General features: G+C 46.5%; 1 protein-coding gene across 3 annotated transcripts; it reads right to left on the bottom strand.

The window, feature by feature from the left end:
* Positions 1 to 636: 636 nt before the first annotated feature.
* Positions 637 to 20,011, bottom strand: LOC122472843. 3 transcript variants are annotated; one of them, XM_043562774.1, is made up of 9 exons: positions 19,746 to 20,011; positions 6,825 to 6,863; positions 6,015 to 6,058; positions 5,455 to 5,531; positions 2,068 to 2,133; positions 1,888 to 1,926; positions 1,471 to 1,644; positions 1,133 to 1,175; positions 637 to 801 (listed from the first exon to the last, which is right to left on the bottom strand). In XM_043562774.1, exons 2-9 carry the CDS (start codon positions 6,854 to 6,856, stop codon positions 680 to 682), a joined length of 597 nt encoding a protein of 198 aa, XP_043418709.1. In that variant the 5' UTR covers positions 6,857 to 6,863; positions 19,746 to 20,011; the 3' UTR covers positions 637 to 679. The 3 variants fall into 3 exon arrangements, with proteins under 3 accessions (XP_043418709.1, XP_043418707.1, XP_043418708.1); XM_043562772.1 differs by lacking the exon at positions 19,746 to 20,011 and adding an exon at positions 8,556 to 8,683; XM_043562773.1 differs by lacking the exon at positions 19,746 to 20,011 and adding an exon at positions 8,494 to 8,574.
* Between the last annotated feature and the right edge of the window lie 4,791 nt (positions 20,012 to 24,802).

The following is a 24,802-nucleotide window of genomic DNA, read 5'->3' as shown; positions in this document are numbered from 1 at the left end:
TCATCCTTGCTCTGCCAGGATACCGTGTGACCCTGGGCCAGTCCCTCCCCTGCCCCGGGCTTCTATTTCCCCTTCAGCCAATGAGCTGCTGGCGTCAGATGGCTGCCGGGTCCTGTCTTCCTGCTCTGACTTCTCGGGCTGTGACCCTGTTAGCTTGGAGCCGTGGCCAGGAGCCGGACTGCTGTCCCCCCTCCGTGCCCACCCCCACAACCGGCGGGTTCTGGACTGCGCACCTGGGGAGCACCTGAGGCTTTCTGACAATGGATGTTTCGCCAAGTCTTGTGCAGACCCCCTTGGTGCATTTAGGGAGCAGCCTGGGGACCACAGACACTCAGGTCAGAAGCGCCCCCTCCCCCAGGATTCTTTTACCAGAGGACACGCACACCCAACAGCATCCCTGACAGAGGTCCCACCAGCACCTTCTAAATGCCTTCATGACATGGAGCCGCCCGGCTCTCAGCACTCAGGGGACTTGGTCTGTCCCCTGGCACTGAGTCAGAGGGCCCGTTCAGAGTATCTGCCGTCGTGTCAGGGCTCAGCGGCAGGAGGTGGTGTTCCTGCAGCTTGTCAGGACAGGGACTGTGGACAGGGTCTCACTGGGTTTTTGAAGACACGAAGCCTCTGAAAGGAGGCAGCTGGGTCTGCAGAAGCAGTAACTGTGGATTTATTGGCTACTTTGTCATTCGTGGTTCTGTGTCTTCTGGGTGTCAGGGGCTGGGAACCAGCCCAGCCAGAGCCTCCTCAGGAGCTGGGGGACCCAGGCCCCGGGCCTTTCCTCCTCACTCGCCACCTCAGAAGCCTCTAGAAAGTACAAACAGGCATGCCTGTGGGTCCCTTGCTGGGAGGACCTTTCCCCAGAGCCAGGGCGCCCTCTGATGCTGGGGGGACAGGCTCAGGAAAGGCTGGCCGCTCCCCCAGCCCGAGGGGAGTGGCTCCAAGTTCCCGGCTACCAGGAAGGAAGCAGGAGGCAGGGGAGACATTAGGGGGGATGCGGCATCTGGACACCGGGGCTTCTTCCCTCCCCTCCCCACCCAGGGCAGGAGGTCTGAGAGGAGTGATCTGTGACCTCTGCAGGGTCGCTGCGATCAGGGAGGGAGGCAGTCCTGCATCGGGGTGGGGCCTGCCATCTTACCAGAAGGGTATATTGCGATCTCCTTACGGACCTTTTTATTTTCCTGGGAAGAAAGAAAGGACACAGTGGTGGGATGAGACAGGTTCTACCCTACACAAATGGGGAAACTAAGGCCTCGCTTCACAGGAAGTCAGGAGAGGCAGGGTTCAGACCCGCTCCGCTCACACCAGGAGTGCGGCCTCTCAGCTCCGCACGGCTCTTTGCGCCACTGGGACGGCGGTTCGGCCCAGTGGTCTTGGGGGTGCCCCATCCCCCCAGTACTGCCCTCTCCCTCATGGCCCCCACCCTGCCGGGCTCTGGGGCTTCTCAGTGGGGCCCACGCTGGGGCTGTTCCTTACCTCCCAGTCTGGGATCCCTGCCACCTCTTCCTCCTCAGCCGTCTCCCTCCTGGCGGGAATGGAGCGGGCTGCTTCCGCCTCTGGGGCCCTCCCCTCCCCCTCACGCTGAGCCAAGATGTCAGGATCCTCCTTCGCAGCATCATTCAGTCCTCCAGTTGCCTCGGGGGTCATGGCCTGCAGGGAGGGTCAGGAGGGTAGAGGTGGGCAGAAAGGCCCTCAGAATGCCTCCTCCCTCCCCGCTCTCTACACCCGGAGCGTGTGTACTTCTTTGCCTTTCCAAGGAAGTCCTTCCCTGCTCAGTGAGTGGTGAGTTTCCTGGGGGCGGGGGGGGGGTGCCACCACCCCTGGGATTCCCCTGCCACGAGCTGGGGTGTCTCTGCGCCTCATGGAGCTCTGACAGGAGCCAGCCTCACTTACCTCGGAGGCTTGCTTCTTCCCACTCCTGACTCTGCGTCTCTAACAGAGGAAAACAGAAGTGACTCACAGCTGCGAGGGGCTGGGAGTCCTTCCCTGCCTGGCCCATCCTCTCACTGAACCTACCAAGGACGCCCAGGACAGCCACCCCATTCCAGGGGAAGAGGGGTCCCCGGCCCTTACCTGAGTGGTCGCAGGGTAGCACTTATCCATCAGCCCCCACACTGGCCTTAAGGTCTCCCCTACGGGCTGCGTGACAAGGAGGGAGAGGGGGGAGGCAAGGCTGAGGTGACGTCTAAGGCCACCTCAGCTACACACTAACCCACTGTCGATGTCTGCATGCACAGACACCTAAAAACTACCAGTCATTTGAGAAAAAGTTCAAACAATAATTGGTAACTTTGCGTTCATGAAACAAGAATGGGCTGTAAAACAGAAATGTTCAAAAAACGTCTAACTCTTGCACACAAAAATATGATATAATAATGGGAATGAAAAATCCAATCCAAGTGTAGAAGGTAAAGTTGGAAAAAAAAAATTTTTTTTTTTTTCCCAGAAAGAACAGGGAGGAGATCAGGAGCTCCCACAGCTAAATCACAGATCTTTCTGAGAGAGGGAACAGAGACAACAGACTGAGGTGGCAGGGGAGAGATACCAAATGAATACACCCCTTTTTTATCAAGACAATTTCCCAAAGGTGAGGGACAGGAGTTTCCAGAAGAGAAGGAATCACCAAGTACCTAGGACAAGGGATGATGGAGACCCACCCCCAGAGCCTTCCATCAATACATTTGAGAGCACTGAGGACAAGGAACCCCCAGACTTCCAGAAATACAAAGAAAAAAGTCTGTTTCAGGAATTCAACTTTCGTCAGACTTTCCTTTGAAAGTCGTTGAAGCCAGGAGACAATGAGGATCTTCAAACCCTATGAGAAAAATACTTCTAGTCTAGAATTCTGTATCTATCCAAACTCTTGGTCGAATATGAATTAAGACTGTTTCAGATATGTGAGATCTAAAGACGCCCCCCTCGGGGAGCAGGGGTTCTCCTAGAGGTTGGGTCCCACCCAAATGAAGGAGTGATGTGGGCTCCCCAACATGGAAGTGGAGTGCTCCCCAGACCCATGAGAAAGAGAGGTCCCGGGACAGCTCAGCCGTGAACATCGTGAAGGGTGTCCTGTCCATATGGAAATAGGAGGAGGGAGGGCTCCATGGCTCCACGAAAACCATCATATTGATAAAGCACCTAATTTTTCTAAATGTATTGCAAGGAGACTGATTTTTTCGGCAGACAGCTTGGATAAGTTGTAGGTAGAAAACTAAAAAAGAGGCAAGACCAAAATCACACACGAAGAGCGGCCACGGTATACTATTCCTGGCTCCGCTAGGAATATTATTTTTCATAGTTTAAAAATGTAAACCCTCAATATTGGTCTAATACAAATTCTGATATGCACCCATTGGCATGGCTAAAAACCAATGGCAAGTGCTGGGGAGGATGTGGGACAACGGGAATCTCGCATCCGGGGCTGGTGTGAGCGCGCAACGGCAGCGACCGCTCCGGAAAAGTCCCGGTTTTCTTGCGGGACTAAACGCACACTTAACCACACGCCCCCCCACTCCCGGGGCCCGGTGTTTGCCGAAGCGGAAGGAGAACCGGTGTCGACACAAAACTTGTAGACAAATATTTAGTGCGGTTTTATTTGTCACTGTCCCAAACTAGAAACACCCAAATAGCTCAAGTGGTGAGTGGACAAACTGCGGTCCAGCCCCACGAAGGGCGCCTGCGCCGCTGCAAGGCACAAACTGCTGCTGCGCGTGCGCCCAGAGAGGCCTCAGGCGCACCCAGCGCAGCGAGGGACCAGAAGCGCAGCCGCGTCGGGGATGCCTCCACTTCCGGGACAATCTGGCCAAGGCAGCGGTATGGGAACGGAAAACTCTTCACTGGGTCGGGGCGGGGGCAGTGGGGAAGGACTGGCTGCCCGTGAGTACGGAGGGACTGTCAGAAGGGATGGAACTGTTGTGGTTTGGGTTGTGGTGCTGCTTACACAGCTGTGTATGCCTGTCAAAAAAGGGGCCACTGGGGCGCCTGGGTGGCCCAGTCGGTTAAGCCTCCAACTTTGGCTCGGGTCATGAGTTAGAGCACCGCACAGCTCAGAGCCCGGAGCCTGCTTTGTATTGTGTGTGTGTTTCTCTCTCTGCCCCTCCCCCACTTATGATCTCTCTCTCTCTCTCTCTCTCTCTCAAAATAAACATTTAAAAAATTAAAAAAAAAGAAAAAGAAAAAAGAGCCCACTGCCGTGGTGGGGGGCTTAAAGCCAAAATGATATAAATACAGCAAAACAGCAATGTTACTTAAAGGATTTTAACAAGCGAAATTGTCATTACTCAAATTAAAAATTTTACACCCCCAGAACAAGGTTATAGCTGTCTACACTGGAAGGCTGGGGGAGGTGAAGTGCTGGAGGGGCAGTAAATGTGCAGTTGTTACGAGAGCTACATCCTCAGCTTCCACTGTAGGAATTCATTGGCTAATGTTTATTTTTATTTTTGAGAGAGAGAGAGAGAGAGAGAGAGCGAGTGGAGGAGGGGCAGAGAAAGAGGGACAGAGAGAATCCCAAGCAGGCTCTACACTGCCCCGACTTGGGGCTCCATCTCACAAATCACGAGATCACGGCCTGAGCCGAAATCAACAGTTGGAAGCTTAACCCTATGAGCCGCCAGGTGCCGTGACAATAAATTTTTAAATGGAAATTTGACCGGTTGCTTTAAGAATCAGCAACAACAAAGAAAGGAGGTGAAGTTGGATTCAGTGGTCTCCAAGGCACCTGCCAACATGGGCCTTCTTAGGGTCTCCCCACCACTGAATGGTCACCCCCAGAAGGTGTAGCACATACTTCTCAGAGTTTCTGGGCCACCGATAACCTTGTTTCTATGGGATTCTCCTCTTCCCAACAGCGCTGTGCAGAAAAAGGAGGCCCCCAGAGATCAGGTATGTGGCTCTGTACTATCACTTGGGCGACCTGGATCTAGTCCCTCTGGGGGCCTGTTTCCCATCTGTGTAAAGTGTGAGCTGCTGGGTTGCCGTGAGGCTCAAATGACATAACAGATGGACAGCACGTAATCTAGCACGTGGCCCTGGGTGAGCGTCCAGCATCCATTTGCGTTCTTCTGACCCAGGGCTGGGAGCAGGGGCTTCGGCCATAGGTTCTCGGATCTGGGACATGGGGGAGAGTATGCAACCCCAGGCAGGTGTCCTGCCCGCCACCACCTCATCCACCCATGGGCGCTGAACCACATTCCACGGCTACTCACATGAATGGGGGATCATCTGTTCCTTTTGGATGGTGGAGGCCACTGCCACAGAGGCCCACGGTGACCAGCCAGCCAGCCCGTGGGGGGTGGGGGCCTCTGTTTTAACACTTTGCCAGGAACACGGCAAATTTCTGCAGAGCCCTCGCATGCACACACATACACACACACGGTCAGTCAACAATTGAGGTCAAGGAGCGTGACCCCTGTTCAGGCTACAGTGAGACCATCCCAGCCTCTAGGCCCCCGAGGTGCCTACCTGTGAGGATTCCCCAGCGATCTCATGGTCCGGGACTGGCTTCCCCACAGACTCCTGAAAATAGTAGTACACCACTCCTGAGGGCGGGTGGAGAAAGACCAGTTAAGACATTTAAGAGTGATGTAATCACTTTAAAATGTCAGTATTTACAATATACCAGAAACCATAGCCTTTTAAACTGAACTTATTATAATGAAAGATGTAGGCAGCAAAATGTATGCAGGATGTATGATTTCTCAAAAGGTATGCAAGCAAAAATTGGAAGACACTGCTGTGATTGTATGGGTTTTGGTTCCTGGATTTTCTGGGGAGCGTGGAGGCATGGGTTTTAGAAGCAAACGTGGGTTCAAATCCTAGTTTAACTACGAAGGGCAGAAAGAAGGGAAGGGAAGAAAGGGACAGAAGGGCAGCCTTGACTCTGAGCTGCACGGCCAGTCCCTGGGAGCTGGGCGGCCTTGGAGGGGCCCTTAGGAGCCCCAGTAGGCGGTCGGAGGTGGGGGTGGCCCTGAGGCGGGAACCAGCTTCCCAGCTCCTGCCGTCACACACTCCCAGGCTCCTACCTGCAAGAACGAAGACCTGTACTATGTACAGGGACTTGTAGAGCCTGGAAGGAAAGCAGAGTTGAGTGTAAGGCTGGGGTGTTGTCTCATGCCCTCACTGGTGGGTGGGTAGCGGCTTTCCTCCCAACCCAAACCCCAGGACCACATCCACCAGAGCGTGTCTGACACTGTGGGTGAATAAATCCTTCAGCTGTAACAGGGCCCAGCCTGGGCTTTCTGCTGCCCCGCAGGCAAGGCTCAGTGCCTCTGCCAACTTGACAGCCAGCCTTGGAGCCTGGAGCACACTCCCTTCTCCTTTCCTCTTGTACTTGTTCCACGGGTCCACCTTGCCTTCCTGGCCAGAGAGCAAGGACCCAGCGTTGGCTGGGCATTCATCGTTGCTCATGCAGCGCTGGGTCAGCTCTTCTCCCTGAAGTCCTCCAAAGCTCCCCCTACTCTGGACAGATCCCACAATCCAGATCAGAAATAGTATCCCCGTGACTCACCCTCCTCTTCTGGGACCCCTCCCTTGGGAGAAGCAGAGCATCTTGATGCTGCCAGGACACTGGCTCCCAGTGTGTGTGTGTGTGTGTGTGTGTGTGTGTGTGCGCACGCACACAAGCATACACACACACACACACACACAGAGGCATGTCCCCCACGTGCCAGGACCAGGCCCTCCACCCCAACCCTGAGTCCCAGGGATACTGTAACAGTCAAGGAAAAGGGAAGAGAGAACCCTATTTTCCTTCCTCTTAGACCTGAGGGCGGGGGGGGGGTCCCCCTTCCTGGTCATCGGAGGCCCTGGAACAGGGCCCGCTGAAACCTCACCTCTCTCTCTGGCAGCATAGTCCAAACACCATTTTCAGTCTAAGAAGAAAAGATGGTCAGCAGTCAATGCATCACGCAGACCGGGGATCCCAGCGTTCCTTTACCTGGTGGCTTGTGGGGACTGCAGTGGGCCGGAGGCAGTGGGGGGAATGGCAAGGACATCTGCCCACAGGGCTCAGCCCGGGGATGGCCTGCAGGTCACAGCCGGAAGCCAAACTCAGGATGGAGTGGGCTAGCGATGAGAGCTTGGAAAACACTCAGGGATTCCTCCCAAGACCTCAGAGCCCCAAGCAAAAGCTGGTTTCAACACCCTCAGAGCTGGAAAGGCAGCTCCCAGAGAATCGGGATGGGAAAAGGGGGTTGGGAGAGGAGTAAGGAAAAAGGTATCGCTCTATTGAACATTTGGTAAAAAATGACCCCAGATGTAGGTGGCTAATTATTTCAGAAATGCTGCATAACAGAAACTACTCAAAAGTATTGGTAGCTTTTAATCATTATTATTTACTAGTATAATTTAGGAGTCCTGGGGATATCCCTGGCCTCTTCAAAATACCCTCTCTGACTGAAATCCCACCATCGGTGGCCGATTCCATACGAACCACCACCACTGTGAAGTCAAGGTCTCCACTGTGAGCAGGACCCAGTGTGGCCTGGAGCCTCTGCTTCCCAGGGAGCTCCCTACTCTCACCAGGGACTGTTTCGGAATCTCCCTTTAAACCTCTCTGGGCCCAGCCCCACTGTGTGCTCCACGCCATCAGGTCTTCTCACAGTCCGGGTGTTTGGGGTCCCCTCTCTTACTGGTATATTCAGCCTTGCCTTCTCTACTGGCTCCTAATCAGCATTTCACACATCACTCATGTGTTCCATTAAAAAAAAAAGGCCTTCTCGAGGCGCCTGTGTGGCTCAGTCGGTTAAGCGTCTGACTTCAGCTCAGGTCGTGATCTCACAGTCCGTGAGTTTGAGCCCTGCGTCCGGCTCTGTGCTGACAGCTCAGAGCCTGGAGCCTGCTTCGGATTCTGTGTCTCCTCCTCTTTCTGGCCCTCCCCTGCTCATGCTCTGTCTCTCTCTCTGTCTCAAAAATAAATAAAAACATTAAAAAAAGAACTTTTGAAAAAGGCCTTCTCCCTTGAACCAGATCCCTTCCCAGCTACCTTTGTAATGGCACCCTATCCTTCACACCAGCCCCCGGGCCGTCTGCAGGGAGCGTCTTCACTCCTCCCCTCGGTCCACGGCTGCTTCAGCGTGGTCCTGTCCCCGCAAACCTCCAAAACCTCTCTCGCCAAGGTCACCAACAGCGCTGAGCCACCAAAGCCAGTGGGCCTTTTCCAGGCGTGGCTGACTTCAGCTCTCCGCAGGTCACTACGGTGCCTCCCTTGTCCGGAGTCACCTTCTCTGAGAAAAGTGCCGGCAACATGTTCGGCAGGAAGCTTTCTAGTCATTTCTAACTTGGCGTGAGCAAAGTTATCAGGCTTTCTCTGAGAGGCGGTTTGGGGGCAGAGAGGAGAGTAAATGAGTCTTGAGAGGGAGAGAGGGAGAGAAGAGGGAGAAGGGGAAGGCCAGGCAGGAAGGGCTGCAGGGACGGTGAGCTGAGAGTCGCAAAGACGACTTCCACCTGCTCCGGCGCGTTACTGAGGGCCGCCCTTCGAGCCGCCTTACCACAGCTGCTCACCTTGATGTCAGCGATTTGCAGAGTGCCCTTCAACCCTTTCAGTGTCCAGGCAGCCCACTCACCTCCCTCTGGCTCCAGGACCGAGCCCGTGAAGGGCACTGCAGCCCGGCTCAGTGTGGGGGGCTGGGGCGCGGCCCCTCCCTTTTGCAAGGAGAGTGGTGTCTGTGTGTGACATCACGTCCCAGGGGGCTTTATGACAGGACAGCCTCTCCACCTGTGGCCAGAACAGCTTGTCAGTTGCCTCAGGGCGGCTTTAAACCTCCTACAAAGGTCAGAGGCGGGACCTTTGGAGCTGTCTCTTCAGTTCCATTCAAGGCCACCACCGCTGCCTGAGCCCCTACGATGTGTCAAGTTACGTGCCGAGTCCTGTAGGGACTCAAAGACACAAAGGTGTGTAAGGCTCAGTCTTGTCACGTAACCCAAGAGGATGTTTTCTGCATCAAAAACAGGAACACAGCCTAACCATTTCTGACTGTCATCCATTCATCCATTCATTCAACCAGGGTCCGCTGAGCCTCCTTTTGGGGCCAGGAAAAACGTGGAGGGGATAGAAAGGCAAACAGGACATAGAGCCTGCCTTCGAGGAGCTTGACAACACCAAATAGACATATTCTGATTCAAGACAGTAACTTTTACCCTCCCCAAATTACTATGAATGTAACTAATGACAGAAGTATGGGTGAGTAAAACTGAGGAATGCTTAGGGGCACGTGAGTGGCTCAGCCCGTTAAGCATCTGACTCTCGATTTCGGCTCAGGTCATGATCTCACAATTCATGAGATCGAGCCCCATGTGGGGCTCTGTGCTCACAGCACGGAGCCTGCTTGGGATCCTGTCTCCCGCTTTCTCTCCCTCTCTCTGCCCCCCCCCCCCAATAAAACGTTTAAAAAAGACCCTGAGGAATAGTTTCATATATACATGAAATATTTACCAAGATGACCACATTTGCAGCCATAAAACAAGCCTCACTAAATTTAAAAGATTAAAGTCACTTCTGGGGCGTGCCTGGCTGGCTCAGTCAGGAGAGCATCCAACTCCTGATCTCAGGGTTGTGAGTTCATGCTGCACATTGGGTGTGGGACCTACTTAAAAAAAAAAAAAGTATGTTCTTTGACCACAATGGAATTAAATTAGAAATCTGTAACAGAAAGATCCCTGGAAAATCTCCAAATATTTAGAAACTAAACACACGTTTAAATAACATATAAGTGAAATAAAAAATCTAAGAGAAAATTCAAATGTTTTTTGAACTGAATGAAAATGAAAAAAATATCAGAATGTGTGGAATGCAGTTAAAGTACTACCTAGAGAAAAACTCACAGTACTAAAAATATCTATATTAGAAAATAACAGGGGCACCTGGGTGGCTCAGTCAGTTAAGTGCTGGACTCTCAGTTTCGGCTCAGGTCATGATCTCCTGGTTCATGAGTTCAAGCCCCGCATAGGGCTCTGTGCTGACAGCTCAGAGCCAACTTGAGATTCTCTCTCTCCCATTCTCTGTGCCCCTCTTCTGCTCTCTCTCTCTCTCTCTCTCAAAATACATAAAATGTTAAAGATTCTTAAAAAAGGAAATAACAAATGTGGGGTGCCTGGGTGGCTCAGTCAAATGTCCAACTTCAGTTCAGGTCATGATCTCATGGTTTGTGAATTCAAACCCCACATAGGGCTCTGTGCTGACAGTACAGAGCCTGCTTGGGATTCTCTATCTCTCCCTCTGTCTCTGCCCCTTCCATGCTCCATGTCTCTTAAAAATAAATAAACTTAAAAAAAAAGAAAATAACAAATGTCTCAAATGAATTGCCTCAGTTTCTACTTTAAGAAACTGGAAACAGAAGAGCAAATAAAGCCCAAAGTAAGCCCAAGAATTGAAATAAAAAAGATTAAAGTGAAAATAATTGAGGGGCGCCTGGGTGGCGCAGTCAGTTGAGCGTCCGACTTCAGCCAGGTCACGATCTCGCGGTCCGTGAGTTCGAGCCCCGCGTCAGGCTCTGGGCTGATGGCTCGGAGCCTGGAGCCTGTTTCCGATTCTGTGTCTCCCTCTCTCTCTGCCCCTTCCCCGTTCATGCTCTGTCTCTGTCCCAAAAATAAATAAACGTTGAAAAAAAAATTGAAAATAATTGAAATAGAAAACAGAAAAACAATAGGAAAAAAATCAATAAAACCAAAAACTTGTTTTGTGAGAACAAAATGCATAATTCTATAGACAGACTAAACCAGGAAAAAAAATAAGCAAGATATGAGTGATTAATATCAAGAATGATAAAGGTGACAATGAAGCAGATTCTATAGATACCAAAATGATAATAAGGGAATATTATGAACATGTCATGCCAATAAATTGGACAACATAGAGGAAATAGACAAAATCTTTAAAAGGCACTACCTCATCTCAGACAAGAAGAAATACAAACACTGAATAATACATCTATTGAAGACATTGAGGGCAGCATTATCTGATATCAAACCCAGACAAGAAAACTACAGAACAACATCCCTCATAAACATAGGTGTAAATATTATCAACAAATTATAACTTGGAACCAACAACATATGAAAAGTATAATACAGAATACCAAAGGAGTTTAACCCTCAGGAATTCGAGGTTGGCTCAACCTTCAAAAAGCAATCAACATAATTCACCATTGTAACTAAATAAAAAAGAAAAATCATGTGATTGTCTCAACAGGTGCATAAAAAACATTTGATAAAAATCAGCATCTGTTCCTGAAGACAAACTTCCAGAAAACTAGTAGTTGAGAATATCCTTGACTTGATGGAAGACATCTATGAAAAACTTAGTGCTAACAATACACTCAATGGAAAATACTGAATACTTTCCCCCTAAGTTCAGGAATAAGGCAGGGATGTCTGCCCTCATCATTTCTATACAATATTGTGCTGGGAGTTTTAGACAATGAACTCAATGAAAAAAGAGAAGTAACTGCCCCTTACACCATTTGTAAACCTACCCTATTCCTGAATGGTGCAATGATGTCAGAGAGAAAGCATACATCGAACATCCCTTACCATGCCTAATCTAGTCCAATAACCAACCTAATGTCTGCAAATCTGATTTATTACCACTTGCCAGTTGTTTTTCCTGAAGTCAAACTGTATACTTTGAGTAACAGATTTCGAGAGTCAGAGCCTCATTACTGCAATGATTCATCCCTTTATATAACTTAGAATACTGTTTGTGTCCATTTCATAAAAGAGCTGTAACATTTTCTCCATCAATTTCTGTAGCAAATTGCAAATGAGACCAAAGCCTTTCACTTGCAAATGTATAATGTTGCTTATTGATTAAACTAATGTTTTTCAAATTTGACAATCAGCGTTAGCCATTATAAAAGACGACCGATCCTTCCAATGAACTTCAAAGCTTAACATAAAAAGAAAGAAAACTGGAGAGACAGAGATGTAACAGGCGATCAGATTGGAAAAGAAGAAGTAAAACTATCTTTATTTTACAGGCAACATGATTGTGTATAAAGTCCTATGGGTCATACAAAAAACGGCTATAGTTTAGCAAGGTTGAAGGATACTAGATCAATATGTAAAAATAAATTATATTTGCAGTGAACATAAAACTGCTCTAAAAAATAATGTGTATTTAAAAATCAATTATATTTCTATATAATAGCAACAACTGGGAATTGAAATATTTTTAATTATACCATTTATAATACCATCAAAAATATGAAATTTATAGGGGAAAATGTGGCAAAAGATGTATGCAAGATCTGTACAGTAAACACCACAAGGCACTGATAAAAGAAGTTAAAAAGACCTACATAAATGAAGAGATATACCACGGTCATGGATCAGAGGATTCAAGATTGTTAAGATGTCAATTCCACCCTCAAACTGATGTATAAATTCAGTGTAATTGTAATAAAAGTTCCAGCGAACTTTTTTTCATTGTTAAAATCAATATGCTTTATCTAAGGTTCATAATGGAAATATGAAGGGCCTAAAATAGCCAAACAATAAAAAAAAAATAAAGTTGTTTAGGAATCAAGGCAATATGAAGTTGTTGATGTCAAGAGAGACTGGAGAGAATAGAATCCAGATAAAGGTCCGTACACTGTCGATTGATTTTAGACAAAGGTGCAAAGGTAATTCACTGGAGGAAAGAGTCTTTTCAATAAAAATGGTCCTAGAGAAACTGGATATTCATAAGGAAAAAAGTGGATTTTGATTCATATCTCACACCATGTACAAACAATAACTCAAAATTAATCATAGACCTAAATCTAAAACCTAAAACTATAAAACTTCTAGAGGAAAACATAGGAAAAAATCTTCGTGACTATAGATTAAGCAAAGATTTCTCAATATAACACCAAAATCATGATCCATAATAGAAAAAAACTGATATCCTGGACTTCATAAAAATCTAAATCTTCCCTTCTAAAGACACTATTAAGAGAATAGAAAGGTAAGCCGCAGACTCAGAGAACATATTTGCAAATTATATATCTAATAAAGAAATCTGTCTAGGATATATAAAGAACTCTCAAACTCAATAGTAAGAAAACAAACAAGTGATTTTTTTTTTAATTTTTTTTTTTTCAACGTTTATTTCTGGGACAGAGAGAGACAGAGCATGAGCGGGGGAGGGGCAGAGAGAGAGGGAGACACAGAATCGGAAACAGGCTCCAGGCTCTGAGCCATCAGCCCAGAGCCCGACACGGGGCTCGAACTCACGGACCGTGAGATCGTGACCTGGCTGAAGTCGGACGCTTAACCGACTGCGCCACCCAGGCGCCCCAAGTGATTTTTAAAACGGGCAAAAGATTTAAATAGGTACTTCGCCAAAGAAGATAGATAGATGGAAAATAAGCACATGAAAAGACTCTCAACATCACCGGTCACTAGGAAAGAAAATGCAAATTAAACCTTAATAAGATATCACTGCACACCTACTAAAGACTCTCTCAAATTAAAAAGACTGACCATACAAAACATTGATGAAAAGGGGAGTAACTGAAACTCTCAACCACTGCTGATAGGAATATAAAATGATGCAACCACTTTTTGGAGTTTGGGAGTTTCTTTAAAAATAAAAACACATGGGGCGCCTGGGTGGCTCAGTTAAGCGCCCGACTTCAGCTCAGGTCATGATCTCAGGTTTGTGAGTTCGAGCCCCACATCTGGCTCTGTGCTGACAGCTCGGAGCCTGGAGCCTGCTTCGGATTCTGTGTCTCCCTCTCTCTCTGCCCCTAACCCACTTTCATCCTGTCTCTGTCTCTCTCAAAAATAAATAAACATTAAAAAAATAAATAAAAACACATGGGGCACCTGAGTGGCTCAGTCAGTTAAGCTCCCAGCTTCGGCTCAGGTCATGATCTCACAGTTTGTGAGTTCGAGCCCCATGTCTGGCTCTGTGCTGACAGCTCAGAGCCTGGAGCCTGCTTTGGATTCTGTGTCTCTCTCTGCCCCTCCCCTGCTCGCTCCCTGTCTCTCTCTCTCAAAAATAAACATTTAAAAAAAATTATAAAAAAAACAAGAACAAAAACATAGACCTACCATGTTACCTAGCCATTCCCCTCTAGGTATTTACCCAAGAAAGAAAGCATATTCCGTACAAAGACATACACACAAATATTCATAAAAGCTTTATTTATAATAGCCCCGAAGTGGAAACAACCCAAATACCCATGAACAAATTGTGGCGGCACATCTGTATGACAGAATACACTCAGCAATAAAAGGAATGGGCTACTGATCCCCATAACAATAAGGATGAATCTCAAAATAATTTTGTTGAGTGAAAGAAGCCAAATAAAGACGAATACATACTGTATGATTCCATGTATATAAAATTTTGCAAAATGCAAGTACGTTTTCACGACAGAAAAGCACATCAGCGGTTGCCTGGGGATGGAGGTAGGAATAGGAGGAGATGGGATGGAGGGATTACAAAGGCACATGACGAAGCTTTTAGGGGTGACAGCTTCGCTCACTGTCTTAATTGTGGTGATGCTTTCACAAGTGCATATCAAAATATCAAACGGTAACACGTGCAGTTTGCTGTATGTCAACTATACATCGATAAAGTTGTTTTTAAAAAGAGTAAAGTTATATGAACGGTCCTATCTTCTCTTCCTCCAGACTTTAAACACTGCAAACATCCTTTAAACGTTTAAACAGGTATTCGCGTAATCTCCAAAAGAACCTACCTCAACTCCTAACAGAGCACACATAGGTATTTCTTTATAAGGATAAGAAACAGAAAAAAAAAGGCCTGTGGAAAGAACTGGCGACCCAAAAGGAGGAATTCAGCAAGAGGATTCAGAGCAATCAATGGCCTCCTAAGCGACAGTTACCCCCCAAAATAGCAGAAAACTAGAAATGTCCTATTTTGTATTCTCAACAATATTCAAGAAGACATTGAATCTATGAAACTGTAAGCAGTAACAAAAACTTACCCTGATGCAGGCCGATAGTTAAATTTTATTATTTTATTTTTTGGAAGATTTTATTTTTTAGGTAATCTCCCCACCCAGCTTGGGGCTTGAACTCACAACCCCAGGATCAAGAGTGGCACGTTCCACCGCATGAGCCAGCCAGGGCCCACTAAGTTTTGAAATGTAACGGAGGGGCGCCTGGCTGGCTCAGCCAGTTAAGCGTCTGACTCTTGATCTCGGCTCAGGTCATGATCTTGCAGTTTGTGGGATTGAGCCCCGTGTCAGTGTGGAGCCAGCTTGGGATTCTCACTCTCTCCCTCTCTCTCTCTGCCCCTCCCCTGCTCATTCTCTCTCTCAAAATAAATAAATAAACTTTTAAAAAATGTAATGGAAACACTGACTAGCAGGTTGGAGACTACAAAAACAAAACAAAACAAAACAAAACTGAATTAGTGCATTAAGAGAGGAGACCAAGAAATTCTCCCAGAACACAGAGGCAAAAGATAAAGAATGGACACATTTGAGAGAAAACAGATGGAGGACAAACCTAGAAGACCAAATAGTCATAAATAAGAACACCGGGGGGAAAGAGAGTTGAGGGAGAGGCAATGAAATAAAAACATTCCCTGAAATAAAGGAAGCTTTGACTCTTAATCAGTCACATGCTTTTAGATTAACTTAATAAGGCAAAAATAACACTAAGCATATATATCTTGGTAAGATTTTTGAATTTTAAGGATAAAGAAAATATTAAGGGGGCACCTAGCTGGCTCAGTCAGTGGAGAAGGTGACTTTTTTTTTTTTTTTTATGTTGATTTATTTTTGAGAAAGAAAGAGACAGAGTGTGAGCAGGGGACGGGCAGAGAGAGAAGGAGACACAGAATCTCCAGGCTCCCAGCTGTCAGTACAGAGCCCAATGTGGGGCTCAAACCGTAAGATCATGACCTGAGCCAAAGTCAGATGCTTAAAAGACTGAGCCACCCAGGAGCCCCTGGAGAATGTGACTCTTTTTTTTAAAAAAAATTTTTTTTTTCAACGTTTATTTATTTTTGGGACAGAGAGAGACAGAGTATGAACGGGGGAGGGGCAGAGAGAGAGGGAGACACAGAATTGGAAGCAGGCTCCAGGCTCTGAGCCATCAGCCCAGAGCCTGACGTGGGGCTCGAACTCACGGACCGCGAGATCATGACCTGGCTGAAGTCGGACGCTTAACCGACTGCGCCACCCAGGCGCCCCGAGAATGTGACTCTTAATCTCAGGGTTGTGAGTTCAAGCCCCACGTTGGGTGTAGACACTACTTAAAATCTAAAGAAAGAAAGAGAGAGAGAGAGAGAGAGAGAGAGAAAGGAAGGGAGGGAGGAAGGAAGGAAGAAAGAGAAAGAAAGAATGAGAAAGAAAGAAAGAAAGAAAGAAAAAGAAAAGCAAACATTAAGGCAGAGGGGGAAAACCCCATTACCTAAAAAGAATAAAGAATCAGAATGCGTCAATTACACGCAATACAGAACGTCAGAGGAGAGTGGATGACGTTCTACAGAGTACTGAGAGAAAATGATTGATTGTGACCCAAGAATTCTATGCTGAGCCAAGCTGTCAGTGTCAGGACAACGGAAAGGTTCTCCGTGGCCACTGGGCCCAGACAGCAGCCTGCCACCTGTGGACACTGCCTCTCTCCTGCCTCAAACCACAGAGGTAAAAGAGAGTAGACCTGAAAATAAATCCGTAATAGTGCTGGAAAACAAAGAGCGGGGCCCTGTTAAACTAGAAGCTATAAGGAAGCCCTCAAGAATGGAAGGCAGGCAGAATGAGGTTGACAGAGGAAACCAAAGCACAGATTACAGGCGGGAGCATCACCGTGAAAGGTGGAAGGTCTCTGGGGGTCTCTGTTCATTAAAATGCTAGATCTCGGGAGCAGGACAGAACCTATTAGGATAACTGCTCGGGGGATTCGTGTGAAGCAGAAAGTTGATGGGCTTTCTCTCTCCTCACCTGTGGCAAAGACAAAAACATGGATTAATCACCAGGTGAGAGCAATGAATGTGAGAATTTTTTTTTAATGTTTATTTTTAAGAGGGAGGGGGAGGGGCAGAGAGAGAGGGAGACAGAGGATCCAAAGCAGCCTCCTCGCTGTTAGCACCGAGCTCCATGTGGGGCTTGAACTCACAGACCCTGAGATCACGACCTGAACCGAAGGCTGACACTTAACCCACTAAGCCCCCCAGGTGGCCCAAATGTGAGAATTCTTGGCCAGAGAAGTGCTTTATGGCTGGTAACTAACACCCAGCAGGAATGGGGAGCCCCGGTGCCCCAAAGTCTAACCACAAGCATACCCTGATTAGCAGTGTGTTTTCATGACCCTACATAGACTAATAGCACTCCACAATAAATAAAAGCATTCAAAGAGAGTCTACCAAAGTATTTAAAAAGTATGTTTGGGGGCGCTCGGGTGGCTCAGTCGGTTAAGCGTCAGACTTTGGCTCAGGTCATGATCTCACGGTTCACAAGTTCGAGCCTCGCATCAGGCTCTGTGCTAACAGCACGGAGCCTGGGGCCTGCTTCGGAGTCTGTGTCTCCTTCTCTCTCTCCCCCTCCTCCACGTGTACTCTGTCTCTTTGTCTCTCAAAAATAAACATTTAAAAAATGCTTAAAAAAAAAGAGTATGTTGTAACCCAGGAGTAGAAGAGATCTTCTTACAAGTAAATTTATACTATATAAATATTTAAATCTCTATATGACAAAGCCATCAACAAAATTGAAAAAAAACAAAAAATGGAGGTTTGCAGTGTATGTGACAAAGATTAATAGAGAGACTACAAAAGGCATTCCTACAAATCAATAGGACGATGAAATAGAAAAATGGGCAAAGAAGATGAAGAAATGTAAGTGGCCACATAAAAAGCTCAATTTCATTAGTAATCATGAAAATTAAAACAAAGAGCTATTGGGGTGTCTGGGTGGCTCAGTTGGTTGAGCGGCCGACTTCAGCTCAGGTCACGATCTCGTGGTCTATGGGTTCGAGCCCCACGTCGGGCTCCACGCTGACAGCTCAGAGTCCGGAGCCTGCTTTGAATTCTCTGCCTCCCTCTCTCTCTCTCTCTGCCCCTCTCTCGACCACGCTTTGTCTCTGTCTCAGAAATAAATAAACATTAAAAAAATTTTTAAACAAACAACAAAAAAAGAGCTATTATTTTCTCCCCTTAAATTGGCAAAACTGTAAAACTGACAATGTTAAATGTTCAAGTGGGTACAAGGAACCCAGTACTTTCAATCACTGATGAGAGCAAAATTTGGCAACATCTATTCAAAACACACATACCTTTTGCCTCAGCAATTCTATTTCTAGTTATCTAGTACAGAGAAATACCCACTCGGGCAGGCATAAATGAGGCATGAACGAGGATGTACTTTGTTTTTAAAGATTCTTTTTTTTTATGTGCGGGGGAGGGGCAGAGAGAGGGAGAGAGAGAGAGAGAGAGAGAGAGAGAGAATCCCAAGCAGGATCTAAGCTCTATGCAGAGCCTGACGGGGTGTCCATCCCTTGACCCGGGGAACATGACCTGAGCCGAAATCAGGAGTCAGATGCTCAACCAACAGAGCCACCCAGCCACCCCGTATGTATTTTTTTTTTAATGTTTATTTATTTTTGAAGGAGAGAAAGATAGAGTGTGATCAGGGAAGCGACAGAGAGAGAGGGAGACACAGAATCCGAAGCAGGCTCCAGGCTCTGAGCTTCAGCACAGAGCCCAATGCGGGGCTTGAACTCAGGCTGCGAGATCATGACCTAAGCCCAAGTTGGACGTTTAACTGACTGAGCCACCCAGGCGTCCCGTATGTCTCTTGTGTTTTTTTTGTTTGTTTGTTTGTTTGTTTTGTTTTGTTTTTCTTGTTTGTTTCTTTGCTTTAATGTTTATTTATTTTGGACAGAGAGAGAGAGACAGACAGAGCATGAGTGGGGGAGGGGCAGAGAGACAGGGAGACACACAATCCAAAGCAGGCTCCAGGCTCCGAGATATCAGCACAGAGCCCGACGCGGGGCTTGAACTCACAGACCACGAGATCATGACCTGAGCCGAAGTCAGACGCTCAACCGACTGAGCTGCTCAGGTGTCCCTGTCTCTTGTTTTTAATAGCACAGAGTTGGAAATCACTTAGGCCTATGAATAGGTGAACAACTGACGTACGAAATATGCTATATCCACATTACAACTTCTTTCCAGAACTAAAATGAATCAGATCTAGATGAACTGAGAGAATGATCTTGGAGAAAAAAGGGAGATGCAAAACAGCAGGTATGATAGAAGTTAGGTACGGACACCCTCCCCCAAAATTTCAGCCCACAAATTCAAATGTGCAAGAAATGATAAAATAGCACACTTCTTTCTTGTTACATAAACATTTTAAACTCCAAGCTCTCAGGGATCCTCTGTCTCCCTCTCTCTCTGCCCCTCCCCTGCTCACACGCATGCACGTGCTCTCTCTCTCAAAAATAAATATTAAAAACAAAACAAAACAAAACAAAAAAACAAAGGGGCGCCTGGGTGGCTCAGTCGGTTAAGCATCTGACTTCAGCTCAGGTCATGATCTCACACTCCGTGAGTTCGAGCCCCGCGTCGGGCTCTGCGCTGACCGCTCAGAGCCTGGAGCCAGTTTCGGATTCTGTGTCTCCCTCTCTCTCTGACCCTCCCCCATTCATGCTCTATCTCTCTCTGTCTCAAAAATAAATAAACGTTAAAAAAAAATTAAAAACAAAAAACAAAACTCCAAGCCCTCAAGTTTGTGGGAAATGAACCCTAAGTAATTCTTGAGGGATTGCTGCCCCTCACCCTCAACCCAGAATTTTACCCAGATTTTGGGCAGTGCCGAGGCTTGTGAGGGCAAGGACTGTGTCTCCGTCTTCTCCAGGTCCTCTGTATTTGGCTCAATGACCAGCAGAGAACGCCACTCAGGAAATGTCTGGAAAATGCATGCGATGGTCACACAGAGGATAAGTGGCCGGGCCCGAGATCCAGACTCCTGTCCATTACTCTCTGCTGTGCAACATATGCAGCCCCGTGGGGCCCTGTGCTGGGCTGTACCACACTTGGTGATCTCCCCCTTCCTACTGAATATTGTCAGGGGAGACCTAGTGGAGAGTCAGGACTTCCACCTTTGATCACAGGTAAAAAGAAACCTCCCTCTCATGGTGTCTGTGGAAGCCACAAGGGGAGGAGCAGTCATGAGGCACTCCCACCCTTACCAGCCAGACAGCAGGGAGGTCTGAGAGGAAGACTTGTAGGGAGCCGGAACTCCCACTCCTGCTAATTACCCTGAGGGCTCCCCACCCCGCTGCTTACAGTCAACTGAGGCTCAGTGGAGGGCCTGGACCTCTTTCCTCACTTGCAGTAATAAGGAAGCTCCACCATTTCCCCTGCAGGAGTGGTCTCGAAGGAAGCTACCTTAAAAAAAAAAAAAAAAAAAAGTTTAGGGGCACCTGGGTGGCCTTGTCAGTTAAGCTTCGATTTCAGTTCAGGCCATGATCTCATGGGTGAGTTCAAGCCCTGTGTCTGGGCTCTATGCTGACAGCTCAGAGCCTGGAACCTGCTTCGGTTGTGTCTCTTTCTCTCTGCCCCTCCCCTGCTTGCACTCTGTCTGTCTGTCACTCTCTCCTCCCAAAAATAAATTATAAAAACATTTAAAAATTTTTTCTTTAAGTTTAAATAAGATCCAGGGTCTCCTAACATAATATCCAAAATGTCCAGGTTTCAATAAAAAAAAAAAAAAATCACTCATCATGCCCAAAACAAAGTATCTTAAACTGAATGGAAAAAAAAAAAAAAATCACTAGATGCCAACAGCAAGATGATAAAGGCAGAATTATCTGTAAAGATTCTAAAGCAGCCATCGTAAACATGCTTCAACAAGCATTTATGAACATGCCTGAAACAAAATAAAAAATAGTCTCAGCAAAGAAACACTAGATAGAAAGGAGAACCGGATAGCGATTCTAGAACAATAATTGAAATAAAAAGCTCAGTGAATGGGCTCAAAAGCAGAAAGGAGAGGACAGGAAAAAAAAGCCAGTGAACTGGAAGGTAAAACAATAGAAATTATCCAGTCTGAACCACAAAAACAGACTGAGGAAAAAACGAGCAGAGTATCAGGGACGTGTGGGGCTATTTCAACAGATCAAACATCATGTTATCAGAATGTTAGGAGAGAAGAAAGAGGGCAGAGCTGAACAAATACTCAAAGAAAACTTTCCAAATTTGGTGAAAGGCATAAAATGACAGACTCAAGAAGCTGAGTGAACTCCAAACAAGATAAATCCAAACAAGTTTACACCAAAACACATTATGGTCAAACTTCTGAAAACTAAATACAGGAGAAATCTTAAGAGTAGCCAGAAGAAGGGCGCCTGGGTGGCTCAGTCGGTTGAGCGTCCAACTTCAGCTCAGGTCACGATCTCACAGCTCGTGGGTTCGAGCCCCGCATCGGGCTCTGTGCTGACAGCTTGGAGCCTGGAGCCTGCTTCGGATTCTGTGTCTTCCTCTCTTTCTGCCCCTAAGCCACTCGCATTCTGTCTTTGTCTCTCTCAAAAATAAATAAACATTAAAACAAAACAAAAAAAAAGAGTAGCCAGAGGAAAAGCAACTCCTTACCTACACGGGAAAATCAACTCAAACGAGAGCTAATTTCTCATCAGAGGCCACAGACGCCAGAAGAAAGTGACACAACATTTTCAAGTGTTGAAATGTCAGCCCAGAATCCCATATCCAATGAAAATGTCCTTTCATTGGATGTTGGAAGAAATCAGGAAATTCCCAGATAAAGGAAAACTAAGAGAATTTGTCACCAACTGATATGCTCAACTGACTTCTGGTAAAGGTGCAAAAGCAATTCAGTGGAGGAAAACTAGCTTTTTTTTTTTTTAAAGTTTTTTTTTTTCAACGTTTATTTTATTTTTGGGACAGAGAGAGACAGAGCATGAACGGGGGAGGGGCAGAGAGAGAGGGAGACACAGAATCAGAAACAGGCTCCAGGCTCTGAGCCATCAGCCCAGAGCCTGACGTGGGGCTCGAACTCACGGACCGTGAGATCGTGACCTGGCTGAAGTCGGACGCTTAACCGACTGCGCCACCCAGGCGCCCCTGAAAACTAGCTTTTTAACAAATGGGTTCTGGAGTAATTGGACATCCACAGGCAATAAAAAAAAAAAAGAATATCTAAATCTAACATGTTATACCAAAGTTAATTCAAAATGAAAAATGCACCATGTACTTAAATATAAAACATAAAACTTTTATTTATTTTAAAGTTTTATTTGTTTAAGTAATCTCTCTACCCAACGTGGGGCTCGAACTCAGAACCTCAAGATCAAAAGTCACATGCTCTTCCAACTGAGCCAGCCAGGCACCCCCAAACATAAAACCTTTAGAGAAAACAAACAAACAGATAATCTTCTGACTGTAGGGCTTGGCAAAGTGTTCAATTTGACACCAAAAGCACAATCCATTAAAGGAAACGACAGTGGCAAGAGGGGCTGGGGGTAGTGGGTAGCCTTTAACCTACATCTATATCAACACATCCGCCCCAATAAAGTAATATGGTTTGCTACAGAATATTGACGTTTTCTTAATTTGGAGTAAAATGTTTAATGTAAGTGTAAATAGGGGCTTAGATGCAAACATAGGACCAAGACAATCTCCTGGATACAATCTGCCCCACCTCCACCCTCAACAACACTGCTACCCTTCACTGGCTTGTGATCACTAGGATCTACTCTGTGTGACATGTGATAGGGATTGAGGTTACAGAAGTTAACAGGATTAGGGGCCCCTGGGTGGCACGGTTGGTTGAGCGGCTGACTTTGGCTCAGGTCATGATCTCGTGGTTCGTGAGTTCGAGCCCCACGAGGGGCTCTCTGCTGACAGCTCAGAGCCTGGAGCCTGCTTCGGATTCTGTGTCCCCTCTTTCTCTGCCCCTTCCCCACTAGTGCTCTGTCTCTCTCAAAAATAAATGAACATTAAAAAAAAATTTTTTTAAGTTAACAGGATTCTCATAATCTGATGGGTAGACACAGGAAAGAAAACTAATACTCATCAAACATCTGTGTGCTTCGAAACACTCTCCTAGGCACTTCACATTATCTAGATTATCTCACTTACTCCTCACAACCCTGGGTGGTAGCCACCATTATCCCCATTTTACAGATGTGGAAACCAGAGTTCATGGGCGAGAGGTAACTTGACATACAGCTTGTAACTGGTATCAGGAACTGACAACGAATGTTTTTCACCATATACTACATGGCTTCTAATTCTACAGAGGTATTTATTTTCTGTACTGCCCTATTTCCCAATCTTCTAAAGTCATTTTTTTAAATTTTTTTTTTTAACATTTATTTATTTTTCAGACAGAGAGAGAGAGAGAGAGCATGAACGGGGGAGGGTCAGAGAGAGAGAGGGAGACACAGAATCTGAAACAGGCTCCAGGCTCTGAGCGGTCAGCCCAGAGCCCGACGCGGGGCTCGAACTCACATACCGCGAGATCGTGACCTGAGCCGAAGTCGGACGCTTGACCGACTGAGCCACCCAGGCGCCCCTAAAGTCATTTTTAATAAAGACAAATAGGGTTGTTGTTTTTTCTTTCTGTTTTTAAGGTGATGAGAGCAAGAAGGCATTATTATCTGGGCTTTACACATTTGAGAAATCATCAGATTCCATGTTTTCCAGCAGCTTTATTGAGATATAATTAACATAACGTAGAATTTATCCTCCATCCGTGTTAAGTGCACAATGTAATGAATTTTAGTTTATTTACAAAGTTGTACACTGTGCCACAAACTAATTTTAGAGTATTTCCATCAGCCTCAACAGAAACCTCATGGTACATTCACTCCTCATTTCCACTCAGCCCACTCGTCTATATAGATTTGACTTTTCTGAACCCTTCATATAATTGAAATCATACGTGTTTTGTATCTAGCTTTTTCCATTTAGCATAATGTTTTCAAGGTTCATCATAGCTACAAAGTATTCCATTGTATGGATATGCCACATTTTGTTTATCCTTTTTTTTTTTTTTTTTAGATCCATCCAATTCACAGATTTTTAGTTACTGTGAATAATGCTATGAACATTTGTTTATATGTCTTTGTACGGACAAAGGTATTCATTTCTTCTGGGCAGATACCTAGGATTGAAATTGTTGGATCACATGGTGAGTCTATGTTTAACTTTTCTTCCAGGGATACATTTATTTATTTTTTAAAGTTTATTTATTTATTTTCAGAGCGAGTGAGAGTGGAGGAGGGGCAGGGAGAGAAATCCCAAGCAGGCTCTGTGCTGTCAGCACAGAGCCCAACGTGGGGCTCGATCTCCCCAACCGTGAGATCGTGACCTGAGCCGAGATGGAGAATCAGATGCTTAACGGACTGAGCCACCCAGGTGTCCCTACGCTTAACTTTTTAAGAAACTGCCAGACTGGTTTCCGACGTGGCTGCATTATTTCACGTTCCCGCCAGCAGTGAAGGAGAGTTCCAATTTCTCCACATCCTCGCCAACACTGACTATTGTTTCTCTTCTGTTCTGGGCATTCGAGTGGGTGAGAAATGGCATCTTGTTACGGTTTTGACTTGTATTTACCTAATGACTAACAATGCTGAGTTTTCATGTTATTTGTTGATCGTTGTGGCTCTTCTTTGGAGAAATAGCTATTCACATCCTTCGCCCATTAAAAGAATAAGACTTTGGGGCGCCTGGGTGGCTCAGTCAGTTGAGCGTCCGGCTTCGGCTCAGGTCATGATCTCGCAGTCTGTGAGTTCGAGCCCCGCATTGGGCTCTGTGCTGATAGCTCAGAGCCTGGAGCCTGCTTTGGATTCTGTGTCCCCCTCTCTCTCTGCCCCTTCCCTACTCATGCTC

The sequence above is a fragment of the Prionailurus bengalensis genome, chromosome B4 (genome assembly GCF_016509475.1).
Source record: "Prionailurus bengalensis isolate Pbe53 chromosome B4, Fcat_Pben_1.1_paternal_pri, whole genome shotgun sequence".
NCBI classification, from domain to species: domain Eukaryota; kingdom Metazoa; phylum Chordata; class Mammalia; order Carnivora; family Felidae; genus Prionailurus; species Prionailurus bengalensis.
The sequence above is the reverse complement of the archived record's forward strand: the minus strand, read 5'-3'. Positions and strand labels throughout refer to the sequence as shown.

Coding starts and splice junctions, on each gene's coding strand:
- LOC122472843 (XM_043562772.1), bottom strand. CDS start 8,668: ATGTCACACACAGACACCACTCTCCTTGCAAAAGGGAGGGGCCGCGCC. Junction 6,864..8,555: donor GGTCCTGGAGCCAGAGGGAG/GTGAGTGGGCTG, acceptor TTTTCTTCTTAG/ACTGAAAATGGTGTTTGGAC. Junction 1,176..1,470: donor CAGGGATCCCAGACTGGGAG/GTAAGGAACAGC, acceptor CTTTCTTCCCAG/GAAAATAAAAAGGTCCGTAA.